At 42.5% G+C, this 14,528-nt stretch overlaps 1 protein-coding gene across 5 annotated transcripts in view; it reads left to right on the top strand.

The window, feature by feature from the left end:
• The window catches only part of Enox1 (ecto-NOX disulfide-thiol exchanger 1), a 557,937-nt gene that overhangs the window by 357,568 nt on the left and 185,841 nt on the right, over positions 1-14,528 (top strand). For all 5 annotated transcript variants that reach the window (XR_005881833.1, XM_013114092.3, XM_013114091.3 and 2 more), the window contains 2 exons: positions 2,506-2,652; positions 3,612-3,749. Coding sequence is in view for 4 of the 5 variants with exons in the window: in XM_013114092.3 (XP_012969546.1) it covers positions 2,580-2,652; positions 3,612-3,749 (211 nt within the window). In the remaining variant the exon portion in view is untranslated. The remainder of the gene's footprint in view (positions 1-2,505; positions 2,653-3,611; positions 3,750-14,528) is intronic.

Here is a 14,528-nt window from a genome sequence, read left to right as displayed (position 1 = left end):
ATAATTAATTACATAATTATACACCAGAACACAAAGATCCCAGGATATCTTAATAGAAACACTACACTTCCAAATAAAATAACAATAATTATCACCTACAATATTCAAAGTACTTTATTAGCTGTAAATCTTAACTTCCCGTATCTGTGTGTAAATAAACATCACTAAGAATATATAGTTTAGAAATAAGAAAACTAAGACAGGGAAGTTGGTTTGAATGGTTGAAACAGTGTTAACAAAATACAAAAGCCACTCTTGCATTCATTCATAAATTACCATGTGGTAATTAGTATTTATAGTATTCCCATTTGATCAAGTTCATGTGATCAAATCAGCTTAAATTTTTACAAAAGTATCCTGTCAGTCTTGAGACCACTGGAAATACCTGGTAGGAATGAACTTACTTCAGAAACACCATCCTAGGTACCTAATAGCCACAAGAAGTTGTATGTAATTAAAACCATTGGGTTAGGAAGCTGGAGAGCTATAATAAATTGAAAGTCACCGAGTTCAAGATAGGGATAAATGAAAGTTTACAAACCCCATCCTGCTAATAAAACAATCTTTTTGAAATAGCAGCAGGTTGTTAAGGTAGCTGTGAAAGACATGGGTCCCCAGGGCCTCTGATGCTCCTGTATAGAGCCATAACCACCACAGTGAGAATTACCACTGGAACAGACAGTGTGGAGCCAAGACAAGCTAATGCCAGCCCTGTAACACTGTAGAGAAAGTCAAGGTTAAGCATCACCAGAGAGGCACAAGCCATAAAGCCGACAAAGTAAGGAGATATTCCCTGATAGAGTGTTCTGGAACTGCAAACTCATTAGACAGGGGAAAAAAATGTATGATTGATATCCACTTGTGGAGATCTGAGCTGGAGGAAGGGAGCCAACTACACTTCATTTAGGGAGCCAAGTAAGACAAACAGTGACCTTGTGGTGATCCGAGGCTGCTCCACTTCAGGGCTGTTGAAGAGAAGAATGAGACATGCGCATTGGCTCAGCCTTGGTGCCCTGCAATGGTTGGAGCAGAGAGAAAAGCATTACTAGACTTCACCATAGTGCTGATGAGTGGACAGCTGCAGGGCATACACTCAGGCTTGCTATGTGTTTGCTGAACTTGGTTTGTATGTAAAGAATCCATCTTGTGGCATTTGTCGCCTATGGTAATTGGTGTACAATACATCAGCACATTCTAGATTCATTTGGTAGTTCTGCTTCACAGAAAGTTTTGACATATATGTTCTGAATACAGTTTGTTCCCCAAATTGGAATCATCCACTGCTAGGGGATATGTAATTGGGAGGAAAACTCCTCAGCATCTCATTTGCCCTTCTAAGTTGAACTCCCAAGACCACGTGCTCACTGTACACCTGTTCTTGAGATACCGAGACCTGAGCTTGCATTTCAGTTGAATGGGTAGGAAGCATTCTGGCAGCATCATACTTGTTAGGCAGTGGGTTACTGAGACTTGGCCCTAAGAATTAAAGAGCATAACTTGAAATGCTCAAGTTTCACACTATACTCAAAACTAGAATATCTAAAAGTATGAGCAGAAATGTGACTCCAGAAAGAAGTAAATTTACACCTAAACGAAAACAAATATTTAACTGTAGGTGTCACCTTGCACAGTCTACTGGTCTCTCATCTGTTCACAACTGACAAAATTGCACTTAAACTATGAATGTGTGCATAGTTGACTTTTGCATTTGTAAGGGTGGAGAAAAGACATTATAATTTTATAATTAATGTCACAGAGAGGTCCTTTGTAACCTTATTGTGTGTTGAATATTTATATTTATTAGAGAAACACTGGAGTATAACAAAATGCATTTCTCTATACAAGCATGCAAGCATACACACACACACACACACACACACACACATAACAAATTTGGGCCAGTAAAATTCATCATTTTGTAGAACCAAAAAACAAACATTTTGCCTCCGCTACTGCAGCCTTGTAGATTTCTTCCCAGGACAGACTGCCGTATTCCCCTGGCCTCTTCTGACAATTGTACGCTCTTTTGCCAGCCTTACAGAAAAAAAGGGTTCTTGCTTTCTTTATTCTTCCTCCCTACTTTCTGTCCTCTTTGAATACATTTCACAGATGACCGTCTTCCAAAATAACAACATCAATTAAATTTTTTTAACTTGAAAAGAAATCATGTTCGCCCTAGCCTGCCCTGGCTATTGGTGTGCAGTGTGTGGAAGAGGCTGTGCCGGCACTGATAAGGCCATAGGCAAAGAGGCTGCAGCGGGAGGCTAAACCGGAACAAGCCCAGACGCCAGCCCTGGGCCAGGTGAGGTGAGAAGTTGACCTGCACAATGTCTTAAGCAAGGAGACACCGCGCCCCAGCACCGCGGGCTGGGCAGTAAGCGCCGAGCTCTGTGCCCTGCTGCTGGAACCGGTTCTTTGTGTTCCGTTCTGTGTTTAAGGAACAGCAGTCTGTTACTCTTCACTACGAATGCCCCTTCCTCACCACAGCCCTCTCCTCTCTTACAGAGTCCAATGCTCTCCCAGAGCACCCTCTACTCAGCTGTCGAAGCACCCGGGAGCCCCATGGTGCTTGTCAGTCAATGGTAGATGCAGCTGTGTTCCAGAGTGTTGCCCTGTGTCCTCCTCAGGAGCTCCCTCAGATGATGGCAGCAGGTAAACGGTGGGGGCCAGTGTGAGACACTAACCAGATCATTTGCACTTTTACTGGAAAAGCTTAACCAACCATGAAAATCCGTGTTGAATCAGGGGCCAGAGCCTGGGGACAAGAGGAGGCTATGAAACTCAAGAAAAGCAAAAAAAAAAAAAAAAAAAAAACGTGAAAAATCAAATTTAACATGGTTTTCTTTTTTCTGTTTAATTCCTGCTATTTGTTTTCTAATTTTATTTAATGGTTTTATCAGCCAGTATTTCAAAGGAATATTCTAAGGAGAGGCCATGAATTTGAAAGAGAGCAAGAAGGGGATTATGGGAGGGATTGGAATTAGGAAAGGGAAGGGGAAATTATGTAATTGTGTTATAATCTTAAAAAGTAAAGTAATAAGGAAGGAGTACTCTGAAAGAGTTATTTTAGATAGACACGTGCATTTCCTTAGAGGAGATACGCTTCAGTGATCACCTTACCAATCCAGCCAGGACCCGTTTTGGTCCTTGGCAAGAGTTTCCTTGTTGGATGGTTAGACAGGATGCCTGGCCAGCATAACCCTCAGAAACAGACACATTTATCTTTCTTGTTCTGCTAGGCAGTACCTTCCCACTGCTTCCTTCTAGATCTTGTCTTTTAACACAAGTGTTGCCTCACTGAGAGGAGGAAAATGATCTCTTGAGTTTTCCTAGAGGTGCCTCTTTGATGGCATGCTGCAAACAATACAGATTCCATGTCATTAAGTTTTCTTCTAGAAGGTTCCACGAACACACTTCTTTATGCTCCCATCTTTTTGCTCCCATCCTGATGCTTTTACATCCAGAGAAATTATCGGTGTAGTATAGATAACAGTGGTTTTTTAATGTTTCGGCAGTGTGCTAAATGAAGCCTCGTATCTTTAGAAACATGATTTCCTGTAAAAGAAAGAGCCCTGCCTGTCGACACTAAGCTGAGTTTGTTTCTCCTGCAGCAGCCGATGGTTTGGGGAGTATAGCCCTAGACACCACCCAGCTCAACATGTCCGTCACCGATCCCACAGCCTGGGCCACAGCTATGAATAACTTGGGCATGGTTCCCGTGGGGTTGCCTGGCCAGCAGCTCGTTTCTGGTAAGCTCTCTCCTGGTTTCAAAAATGCTTTGCGGCACTGCCAAATACTGTGGGTGACAGGTGTTCAACGGTAACTTCTCTACACGCCGGTGTTGAGCGTGGCTTTTGGCTTTTGACTGGGCCGTGTCTGGCTGTTTGCACTAGAGATTGTTTGCCTCTGCACTCTGCTCTTGACAGTCGAAGCAGCCCTCCCCCTCACTGCTGTGGTGCTCACCGCATCTTTCCTCCGCAGCCTTTGCAGCGGCAATCGCGCCCCCAGATTTGCAGATGAGGTGACTGATAGCTTCTTTCTTATTTGCAAAACTTGCTGTTGTGCATCGCTCCGTATGATTGCCGTGTCCCTGGTGATAGCTGGGAGGACACATGTTTAGGTGCCGCTTGTGCTCGCGTTCACGTGTTACAGAAGTGCGAGTAGAAGATGAGTGTTGAGGGCCACTTTTCCAGCATTGAAGTGACACACGGGGAAACCCAGCTCAACAGACACCAAGTTCAGGCTCTGCTGCCTGCCACACTCTGAAATAGTAATTCCGAGCAATCAATAGATGGCACGGTTAGAAATGTCACTAAGTCAAAGGTCATTTCAAGGTTTTACTTGCTTAATTCAACACGTGTTTCATGAGGGTTTTATGTGTGGGTTGTAAAACGGGCTTTGAAAAAAGTTATGCACATGTATATATTTATAAGTATCAGCCAAAGGCATGCATATATAAATATAAATTCATATATATTGAAATAGAAAAAAGTGACTGATGATAGAACTTGAATGCTGATGTGCAGGGTTGAGTGTACGGTGGTAGGTAGTAGAGAGGTAATATGGCAGTTCGCTGCTCAGCTCCTGGAACTCTGAAGGAAAGGGTTATCTAGATGGGAGATGAGCTTTATCTGCACAGACTGTGGGACTTGCATGTCTACACACTCACTCAACAAATACTGACTGAGGTGCTCCTGGGTGCAGAGGTCTCACCAGTCAGCAAATGGGCCAGTCCCTATCTTCTTGGGATATGCATTGGTGGGATGACCACCAGGCCCCGCTAACTCAGTCGGTAGAGCATGAGACTCTTAATCTCAGGGTTGTGGGTTCATGCCTCATGCTGGGCACCATTTTGTTGCAGAGGTTCTTTCCTGCTAGCCTGGTTCCACAGCTGCCTTGCCCCAAACAAACACACAAAGACTTACATAATTATTAAACTGTTGGCCAAAAGCTAGGGCTTCTTATTGGCTAACTCTGGCTTAATTATTTACCCATTTCTATTAATCTATGTATTTCCACATGGTTTTATCTTACCGGAGAAGAGTCAGGATCTGCTATTCACATGGCGACTCCTTCTGCCTAGCTTTTCCAGAATTCCTCTCATCTCCTAGCCCCACCTATCTTTCTGCCTGTCCAATCAGTGTTTCAGTCATCAGCCAATAAGAGAAACATGTGTACAGAAGGACATCCCCTTCATACCACACTGAAGAATGTGTTTAAACAGCAGAACAATTATCTTTGACCACCAAGTCCAGAGATGGTGGATGGGTACACTAAATCAGTTCTCTTTGGAATGTTTAATTCTACCCACAATGCTAAATTACCACTGTTCTTCCTTCCTTTGTCCCTCTATCCCTTCCTCTCTCCCTTCCTTCATTCAGGCTGCCTTTCTTCCCTTCCCTTCTCTTTTGTCAACAATGTTCATAAACAAAACACTAAAGTATCTATATTAAATTATAAGTATGCATATATGTATGTATAGTTTCTTGCTTAAAACTTTTAATTTATTTAAATGTATTGGTGATTTGCCTACATATAAATCTGTGTACTACAAGTATGTCTGATGCTCATAAAGGCCACAAGAGGGGATTGGAGTCCCTGGAACTTTAGTCATAAGCAGTTGAAACAGTTGTGAGCTCTGAGAATGGAGCCCAAGTCCTCTGGAAGAGCAACCAGTGTTTCTAACCAGGGAGCCATTTTTCCATACCCATGGTTTCCTTTTAGCACAGCAAAGTGGAGCAGGAGAGGAGGTAGGTGACAGGAAAACCATGAGACAAGAAAAACTAAAGGAAAGAAAGAGCCTGGATTGTAGCCAGTTGAGAAAGTACACACCTTTAATTCCAGCATTAGGAAGGCTGAGGCAGAAGGATTATGAGTTTCTGGTCATGCTCTTAGAGAAATCACACCTTTAAAAAATGCTATAGAATTACTGTAATTGGACCTATTCTGCTGTATGGGTGGGTTTGCACACATGAAGGGCATTGTCTATGAGTTGCAAATGAGTTTATCCAGGCTCTTTTCTCTGAAGCTCATCCAGGCAGATACTACCTTTTGATAATATGAGAGTAAAGAGTTGTATTTCCCTGCTTACCTTTCCCCGGTTGCCTAATTGAAAATTCATACAATAAAAATCATTCCACTCTCATCTCAGCTCCCATTTCTCTCAGAAAATGTGTGACTTCTAGAGTAAGCCCACACCTCGATAATTCATTATTTTTCCTCACGGTTTTGAGTCTTCTGACATTTTAACCATGACCAATTTATGATTTTCCTAGCAACCTACCCTGAAAAGAATTACAGCCCTACTCATTATAGAAGATTTACCGTATCTGCCCTGAATTGCGTTCTCTATCTACTGTATTAGCCAGACAGCCTAAACTGGTTTTGAGCCTTTCAGAGTGTCTCCCTGCTTTTCTTCCTCGCTTCTGTAGCCTGAGAAGGTAAACTGCACTTGGCTATGTTCTCAGGACCATCTAACTGTAGTTATTGATCCAGCATCCTGTCTGGTTCTGTTGAGATTGGCTGGTCTTTGTGTATTTCCCTTGTCATTTTTTCATGAAGTGTTTCAGTCATTGTGGATATGGAATTTTTTCTTATGCATTTTGTGAACATATTGCCTTCCACTATTTTCCATTGTGTGCTTTCATGTTAAGAAGGTAAATCATCTATCAGGTCAGTAGCCACACTCGAAGTGTTGCATCCATTTCTACTCTTTTGTTCTGAGTGAGTTTCTTTGGAGCATTGTAAACCTTTTTTGTAGTGTGACCATGTCTGCTAAGACCTGTCAAAACAGTTAGATGTGGTAGCTTATACAAAATGTGTATCTGTGTATGAGTATTTGCAGAATGTTGGCTTTTTATCCTACTTTTTCCTTTTTAAAACTTTTTGACAGTTCCACACATATTTCTCATTCCCCTTCCTCTTCATCTACAACCCTTTTCCTCCCAACGTCTCCTCCTACTCTTTGTGTCTTCCTGTGTATGACCCACTGGGTTTGAGTTTCTTGCCTAAGTGTGGGGAAGGTTATGTACAGGAGCACAAGCAATATATAAGTGGCTACACCTTTGAAGAAAATCACTCTTCCACTCCCCCCACCCACCCCCGGCCCCGGAACCATTTACTTTCCGGAGATCCTCAGGAAGGAGTGCGGCTTCATGAGCCACAGCCCCACCTGACAAAAGGTTGACAGACATGGCTGGTGTGTAGATCTTATGCAGAAACAGCTGCCACCTTGGGTTCATGAATGGAAGGCTCAGGATCTTACTCTCCATCCTGTCCCTGTTATCTTTCCTGAGCCTTTAAGGAGGTAACATAGATGTCTCATTTAAGATCTATCACTCCACCATCACTTGTTATTGGCAGTTGAGACAGTTACGATTTTTTTTTTTTCTTAACTGTGTCACTCACTACAACAATTAAGTTTTTGTGATGAAGGCCAAGAACAGCACTACTTTAAAGTTACAAACAAGAGCATTCAGAAGGCCGTCTGAGGGAACTGGAGAGGTGGCTCAGCTGCTAAGAGCACTGGCTGTTCTTAGAGAGGACCTGGGTTTGGTTCCCAGGACCAGAATGGTGACTCACAAACATCTGTAACTCCAGTTCCCAGGGATTTGGCTCCCTCTTCTGGTCTTGGTGGGCACCAGGCATGCGCACAATACACATACATACATGCAGGCAAAACACTCGTGTGTGTGTGTGTGTGTGTGTGTGTGTGTGTGTGTGTTACAGCTAATAAAAAAAGCAGTTTGCTAGAGTGACGGTGTAGCAAACAATAGTATTAGCTTCCCCACTAGGGCCTATGACCTCCACAGCAGGGATTCACAGGCCTTTTTTCCTTAATTTTTGTTTTGGAAAACAGTATTACTGTGAGCATTTTAAAGCACAGTCAGGGTTTTTCATCAATTAAAATGATTTTTCTTGGTTCTTATATGTAAACTAGTAAATCAAAGAAGGGAATATTTTAAAGTTTCTTATTGTACACTAGGCAATTAACTTCCCTAGTACTTAGTTACATTTAATTTACTAATTTTATTTGTAAATATGACAGGCTATTACTTCACTTTGCATTTTTTCAAGTTCCAAATTCTGTAAGAAAACTCCCCTAAATGTCTGTGCATTGCAGGCTTGGTCTCCAGAGAATGGCCTCACTGAGAGGTGGCGGAGCCCTTCGGAGGTGGGGCTTGGTGGAAGGAAGTTAGGTCTTGGGGATATGTCCTGAGACTGGGTATTGGAATGCAAGCCCTTCCATGTCTCTCTTTTCTCTAATTCGTGTTCACACCAGGATGTCTGCTTTGCAAAGGCAATGGGACCATCAACTGTGGACTGGCACCTCTGAAACCATGAGCCAAACAAAACCTTCTCTCCTTTCCAGTTGATCTTCCTCAGGCATCTCTCAGTGTCAGAAAGCTGGCAAACACATTCTTTTTTGTGCTTTTTTCCCTTTTATTTTATTTTTTATGTTTTCCATTTATAAAAAGGGTATCTTCATTATGAACTCATTTTACCAAATGTGGTCATGGGTTACTTTTAATTGGTTTGTTTGCTTACTTTTTTAAAAAATAATCAGTTTTAACACTTTGACTTTATACTTCCTAAAATAGTTCTCTAGCTTTGTTTTTTTTCCTTGTTAATGATAATTCCTTTAAGAAATGTGTCCTTCACCCCCATGGAGGGCCCCACCCTCCCTGGGGGAAATGAGGGGATATTGGGGGGTTTGGGGAGAGGGCATGGGAGGAGGGGAGGGAAAGGGAGAGGGACCTGGAACTGACTTGTGAAGCAACCTTGCTTCTAATCTAAATTTAAACTGAAAAAAAAAGAGATAACTCTGAGGTTGTAATTGCCATATGCAGTAGGATGGGATTTATATCTTTAAAAAAAATGTGTCCTTTACGGATTCTTCATTCTATTTCTAAGTGCAGATGGTTTACATGCTCTTGAGGTTGATATGTGTATTTCCAGTTTTGTACTCTCTTGTTGACTCTTCTATCTTTTATCAGAAGTAAGATTTCTACAACTGTCTCTCAGCTTTTAGAATATTTATTGCATATTAGCGATCTGGTTTTATTTTAGCACCCAATTCGTCAATTTGTACAGTTCTATAGTATATTTATGGGAAGCTTTGTGGTCTCTTTTTACTGTACTTAATATATAGAACTATTTGTTCCTTCTCAACACAGCCAGAGTGCCATAGGAGGCTCAGTGTTCATAATGGTCACCTCTGGAGTTCTTAGTGTGACTATAGAATGTTAGAGACAACCTTTAATGTTTCAGAAGGGACAAGAAGATTATTTACTGCAGCATCCCTTCCCAGAAAGCCTCCCTGTCATATCTCTGACAGGATTATAGAGAGGCTTGTTTTATGAATGCTTGGCTTTCTCCCAAAGTTTCTGATCTTTCTAAATGACCAAGTACTCTTCCTGTATTTGTTAAAATTAAACTGACACTAAATCCTGTTCCTCAGTGCTTCTTCAGTTTACTGAGATTAAAATGATCAGCAAAGAAAAGCCCACATTTTTCATATCCTTTGATTTTATCAAAAGGATTTCCCAAGAAATTGCATCACTTATTACCGTTGTGCCGTACTTTTCTGATGTGCCGTTCCACGCTGCCATAAATATGCCTCTGCCACTTATCGTCACACATCTGCTCCCACTTTCAGAAATGCCCATTTACCTTCCTGCGAAGTTCTGCATGACATCATGGCAATGGAAGTTCTGCATGAGATCATGGCAATGCACTTGTTTCTCGTGTCCAAACCATAGCATTACATTGTTATGCACCCGCCCTATATCCTCTGCTACAAGGGATGCTGCTTTCTTCCACTTACTGTTTGGTGTTTATTTTATCCCCCAAATTGCCTTGAGGGTTTGTGATTTTTATTGTTGCTGTTCATTTGTTTTATGATCAGTATTTTGCGCATTGTTAGACTGTGTTTTAAATTGGTTTGTTGAAGATCTGTGTCCCACATTTATCATTAGGTAGGGTTAGTGTTGCATTAGTATGTAGATGGCCTGACAACCATGGCCTCCTCGGATTCAAAACAGGTAAATTACTGTTTTGTCTTTTTCTCTGAGTTTTTACTATGTTGATGCATAATGTGCAGTTTTTCACAGTGCGGAAGTTAGTACATGGGATTCTCAAACTCAACCTGACCTTTAGGAGATACCCACCAGTATTTCCTGAGACAGCAGAGTGCAGCCATCCGCGCATGGCATTTCCTGTCAGCCAAGGAAAACTTTGCCAGTGCATTCACACTTCTTTCCCATATATGCCATCACTCACATGACCTCATCTAAGATTGCTGTTTGTGTGTGTTGTAGCTGAATGGTGCCACTGTTTAATTCCTAGCAACTGTTCTCTGCCCAGGTTTTCCTGAAACCTGTTCTCAGTTTTCTGTAACACATTGATCCTGTATAAGGGACTGCACTTCTGGTGTCACAGACCAGAATCTAGCTGTCAAATCCTGATCTCTGGCCATCTGTGCCGCCAGGCATTTTCTTCTCCATTGTCCAAATCTCTCTCTCTCTCTCTCTCTCTCTCTCTCTCTCTCTCTCTCTCTCTCTCTCTCTCTCTCTCTCTCTCTCTCCTCTCTCTCTCTCTCCCTCTCTCTCTGTCTCTCTCTGTCTCTGTCTCTGTCTCTGTCTCTCTCTCTCTCTCTCTCTCTCTCACACACACACACACTCAGTCTTGTTCTCTTATTTTTTAAGATTTATTCTTTGAAGTTGGGCATGATGGCTCAAAAAACAGAGGTAAGTGGATCTCAGTGATTTTGAGGCCTGGTCTACAAATAGAGTTCCAGGACAGTTAGGGCTGTTACACAGAGAAACCCTGTCTCAAAAACCCGATAGATAGATAGATAGATAGATAGATAGATAGATAGATAGATAGATAGATAGATGAAATTTTTTTCATTATGTAGACACATACAGAATATATCTTGATCATATCTGCCCCTCACTCTCCCTTTCCAATTTCCATCAGGATCCCCTGTCACATCTCCTCCTTCCTATCTTTGTTTCTTTTTAAAATAATTTTAATTAATGTTTTCATTGTTTAATAATTTCATACATGCATATAGAATGTTTTCATTAAAGTTTATTCCCATACCTTTCCACATTCTCTTCCAATTTCCTGCATTCTTTTTGTTAAAGTCCACTGTGTCCACTTAGTGCTGCCAGTCTGTACATTGCTAACAGTGCTATCTGCTGAATCATGTGTAGACTGTCAGGGGCCACACCCTTGAAAAAGACTGACTCTCCCTCTCTCAGCAGTTATCAATGTCTACCTACCTCTCTGTGCTGGAACTTTTTATGTGGCTTGAACTTGAATAGGTCTTATGTGTGTTTTCAGAACTTCTGTGACTTCATATGAACAACTGCCTGATATGTCCAGGAAGCATCATTTCCTGTAACCATCTCCTGCCTCTAGCTCTCCATGATGATCCCTGAGCTTTGGAAGGAAGAAGCATCATACAGATGTCCCACTTAGAGCTTAGTACTCCAATTTTATTCTTTGCATTTTGATCTTTTATTCTTTGCAGGTGTGGATCTCTGAGTTAATCACCACCAACTTTTCTGATGAGAGATGAGAGATGCAGTCATCTTTGGGTGAAGCGATAAATCATTAGAAGTTGCTTTAATACTATGTGCAATTAGTAGAGTTATAGTAGAAGGTTGTCCCCTAAGCCACAGGTTCTTGGCCCCATTAATGGTGACAGGCATGACTTCCATCTTGAAGAACTGGCCTTAACTCTAATCCAAGGAGTTAATCCGATACGACTGACCTTTAATACCAGGGTTAATTACTCCCATAACATCCATGCCACCACTGCGCCAGTGACTTTTTCTTTTAGGTTACTCATCACTGTAGCTCTCACAGCTAGGTAACACTTTTTATCCCTTTTTATCCTAGTAGCATACATAGCACCTCACAGCACTGTGAAAGCTAGCCATTAAGGACAAAGCTTCCAGGTCAAATTTCTCCATGTTCTATGACTCAAGTATGTGATATTTTGAGCAATGTAGCCTGACTGTTAGATTCTGCAGGGTAAGCAAAAGCAGTGGCAATCCCCTGTACTGTTTGGTGCTGGGGGTTGGGGGGGGTGGGTGGCGGGGCAGGGAGAGCCAGGGGATGGGGAGGTGGGAGGGAACCTTTGAGATCCCAGTGACCAACAACTTCAAAAGAAGTCACCCATTCCTGGCACTGGGCTTGGTACCTGATAGCCTATGGTTTCTAGAGGCATTGTCCCCTGTTATGCAATAATTCCCATTTAAACTCTCAGGTGGTGGGGTAAGGGTCATAATGGAGAGTCTGGGTGGAGATGCAGGCCCCTCCCTGCTCTTGTTTCATAGTACTTGGGGGGCTTCAGGCTATAGGGTGGAGTCACATCAGAGGTAGTAGTCCCTTCTGGGGAGTGACACCCAAGAAAGGAGCTCCTCATGAAGCAGGTATGGAGCTGTAATGTAACATCATCCTAGATTATTTTCCAAAGCTGTGACAACCAGTTCGAAGGAGTTGGAGAACAGGAGACTTTGTGGATGTCTTGTGGTCATGAGAATATACCTTCCTCATTTCTGTTGTGGGGCATCTCCTTTCTCAATGTCAACACTCTTTCCTTAGCTGTTATTGATTTAAGTCGACATGAATCTTTCACAGTAAGTCCCTTAGCATGTCCTCTGTCATATCTGAAAAAGACATCATACTCCCTTGTCGCACCTGCCTGCGCAGCCTGCATCCGAGAATGTAGCGAGGTGGTCGGAATAGATGACACAGAGACTGGTCGGTTGCTTTAAGAAAACTTTATGCTTCCCAAGTCAGCTTAGGAGGAGACCCCCAAGAAAAAAAACGCTTCCCTTTTTAAGGACTTCTGCCATCCATCTACATACAATTCTCTAATCTCACCTCTCCCAGACTTCTCACCCTCCATCTACATACAATTCTCTAATCTCACCTCTCCCAGACTTCTCACCCTCCTGGCTGGTGGTTTAATCTCTGGCTCCAGAATCAGGGAGAAACTGCAGGGAGCAGGAAGGAACATCTAGCCGTTGGGGGTGTCAAAGTCATGGTGTTTCAGTGAGCAAGCCCTTATCTGAGCCCTATCAAGAGCTTTGTAGCACTGAATTGTTTTCAGTAAACATTATCTCACAGCTGCCTGCTCCCAGGCTGAAGGGGAAGTGGGTTTCTGCTCAAGGTCTGGTGTCCCCACACTCCCTCTTAGCTGCATGGAGGGCCACACACATTGGAGTGCCACGTTCTCACTGGGGGCTACCTTGAAAGCAGGGAAGACTTCTTTACACTTGAGAGTAGCTGGTAACACACTTCACTGCCATGAGTTCACTCCTTGCTGTCTTCACTTTACAAGTTCCTAGCTCCCTACCCCTGTCATCTCCTGCCACTCTGCCAGGTTAACTCTTACTCGTGAGAGGGCTAACATGGGATGCTGTTTTCCCCACCGCCTTCTTCATTATCCCCTCCCCTTCCCTGAGGTTTTCATCCATTTCCATTCATCTCTGCTTCCTCAGACTATTTTTTTTCTCTAGTTCCCTTCTTGGGTTGTTTAATCCTCCCAAGAACACCTTTTATCCTCTTTAATGTGCCCAGATATGAAGAGGCATTTGCTAAATCCTTTCATCTCCTCAAGCATTGCCCCTTTAACTGGGATTTACTGAGCCAGATGTTGTCCTGAATGCTGGGATTACAAGACATAGACCTCACTGCCATGTAGTAGAGAGATGGGAATAGTAAATAAGCAAGTACAAATCACCACGGTAAGTGGAGATGCTTCTAATAGTTGTGGATGCTATACAGTCCCACTTACAGAGCAGCAAGCATGGGAGAGGAGAGTTGGACTTTTGAAGTGCTCCAGATCATCCATGGTAATGTGGAAAGTTGGCAACAGGGCATTAGGTAGATACAAGGCTGTAACAGTTGCACAGACAAGAGACAATAATAAAATAATGCCTCCATGTGTCATAATAGTACACCCTTTGGTCCTATCAACTTTACTAGCGGTGACTTTGTTTTGTTTTATTTTGTGTGGGGGCGGCACTGCAGGGGTAAGGGGAGATATGGGAGGACTCAGGAGATGAGCAGATTTGGGGTGCATGATGTGAAATTCCCAAAGAATCAATAAAGAAGTTAACTTTCAAAAAATAAGTAAAATACTGCTAGTCATAATCCTGGCATTGGAGACGTAACTCTGCAAAGGGTCACAAGAGACACTTATAATGATTATAGAAACATTAGGAATGGTCCACTGAGTCCATGAGGAATATACGGAAAGTGAAGAACAACCATGAATCCTTGGGAATCGATTCAGTGGTGGGGAAGAGAAGGAGAAAAGAAGAGTAAGGGCAGGAGGCTGTTTTCCATTTTGCTATGACAAGTTTGAGGGACCGTGTGTAAGGAAGCATGCAGTATGCACTCTACTTTATGAGTCCTTGGCCCAAGTAGGAGGAAGATGGAGAAGTAGCTTTGGCAACCATGACACATGATGGTCTTGCATGCCATGGTGACTTTCCTGCTGTGAA

This window comes from Mesocricetus auratus, unplaced genomic scaffold (genome assembly GCF_017639785.1).
Source record: "Mesocricetus auratus isolate SY011 unplaced genomic scaffold, BCM_Maur_2.0 Super-Scaffold_2245, whole genome shotgun sequence".
NCBI classification, from domain to species: Eukaryota; Metazoa; Chordata; class Mammalia; order Rodentia; family Cricetidae; genus Mesocricetus; species Mesocricetus auratus.
The sequence above is the reverse complement of the archived record's forward strand: the minus strand, read 5'-3'. Positions and strand labels throughout refer to the sequence as shown.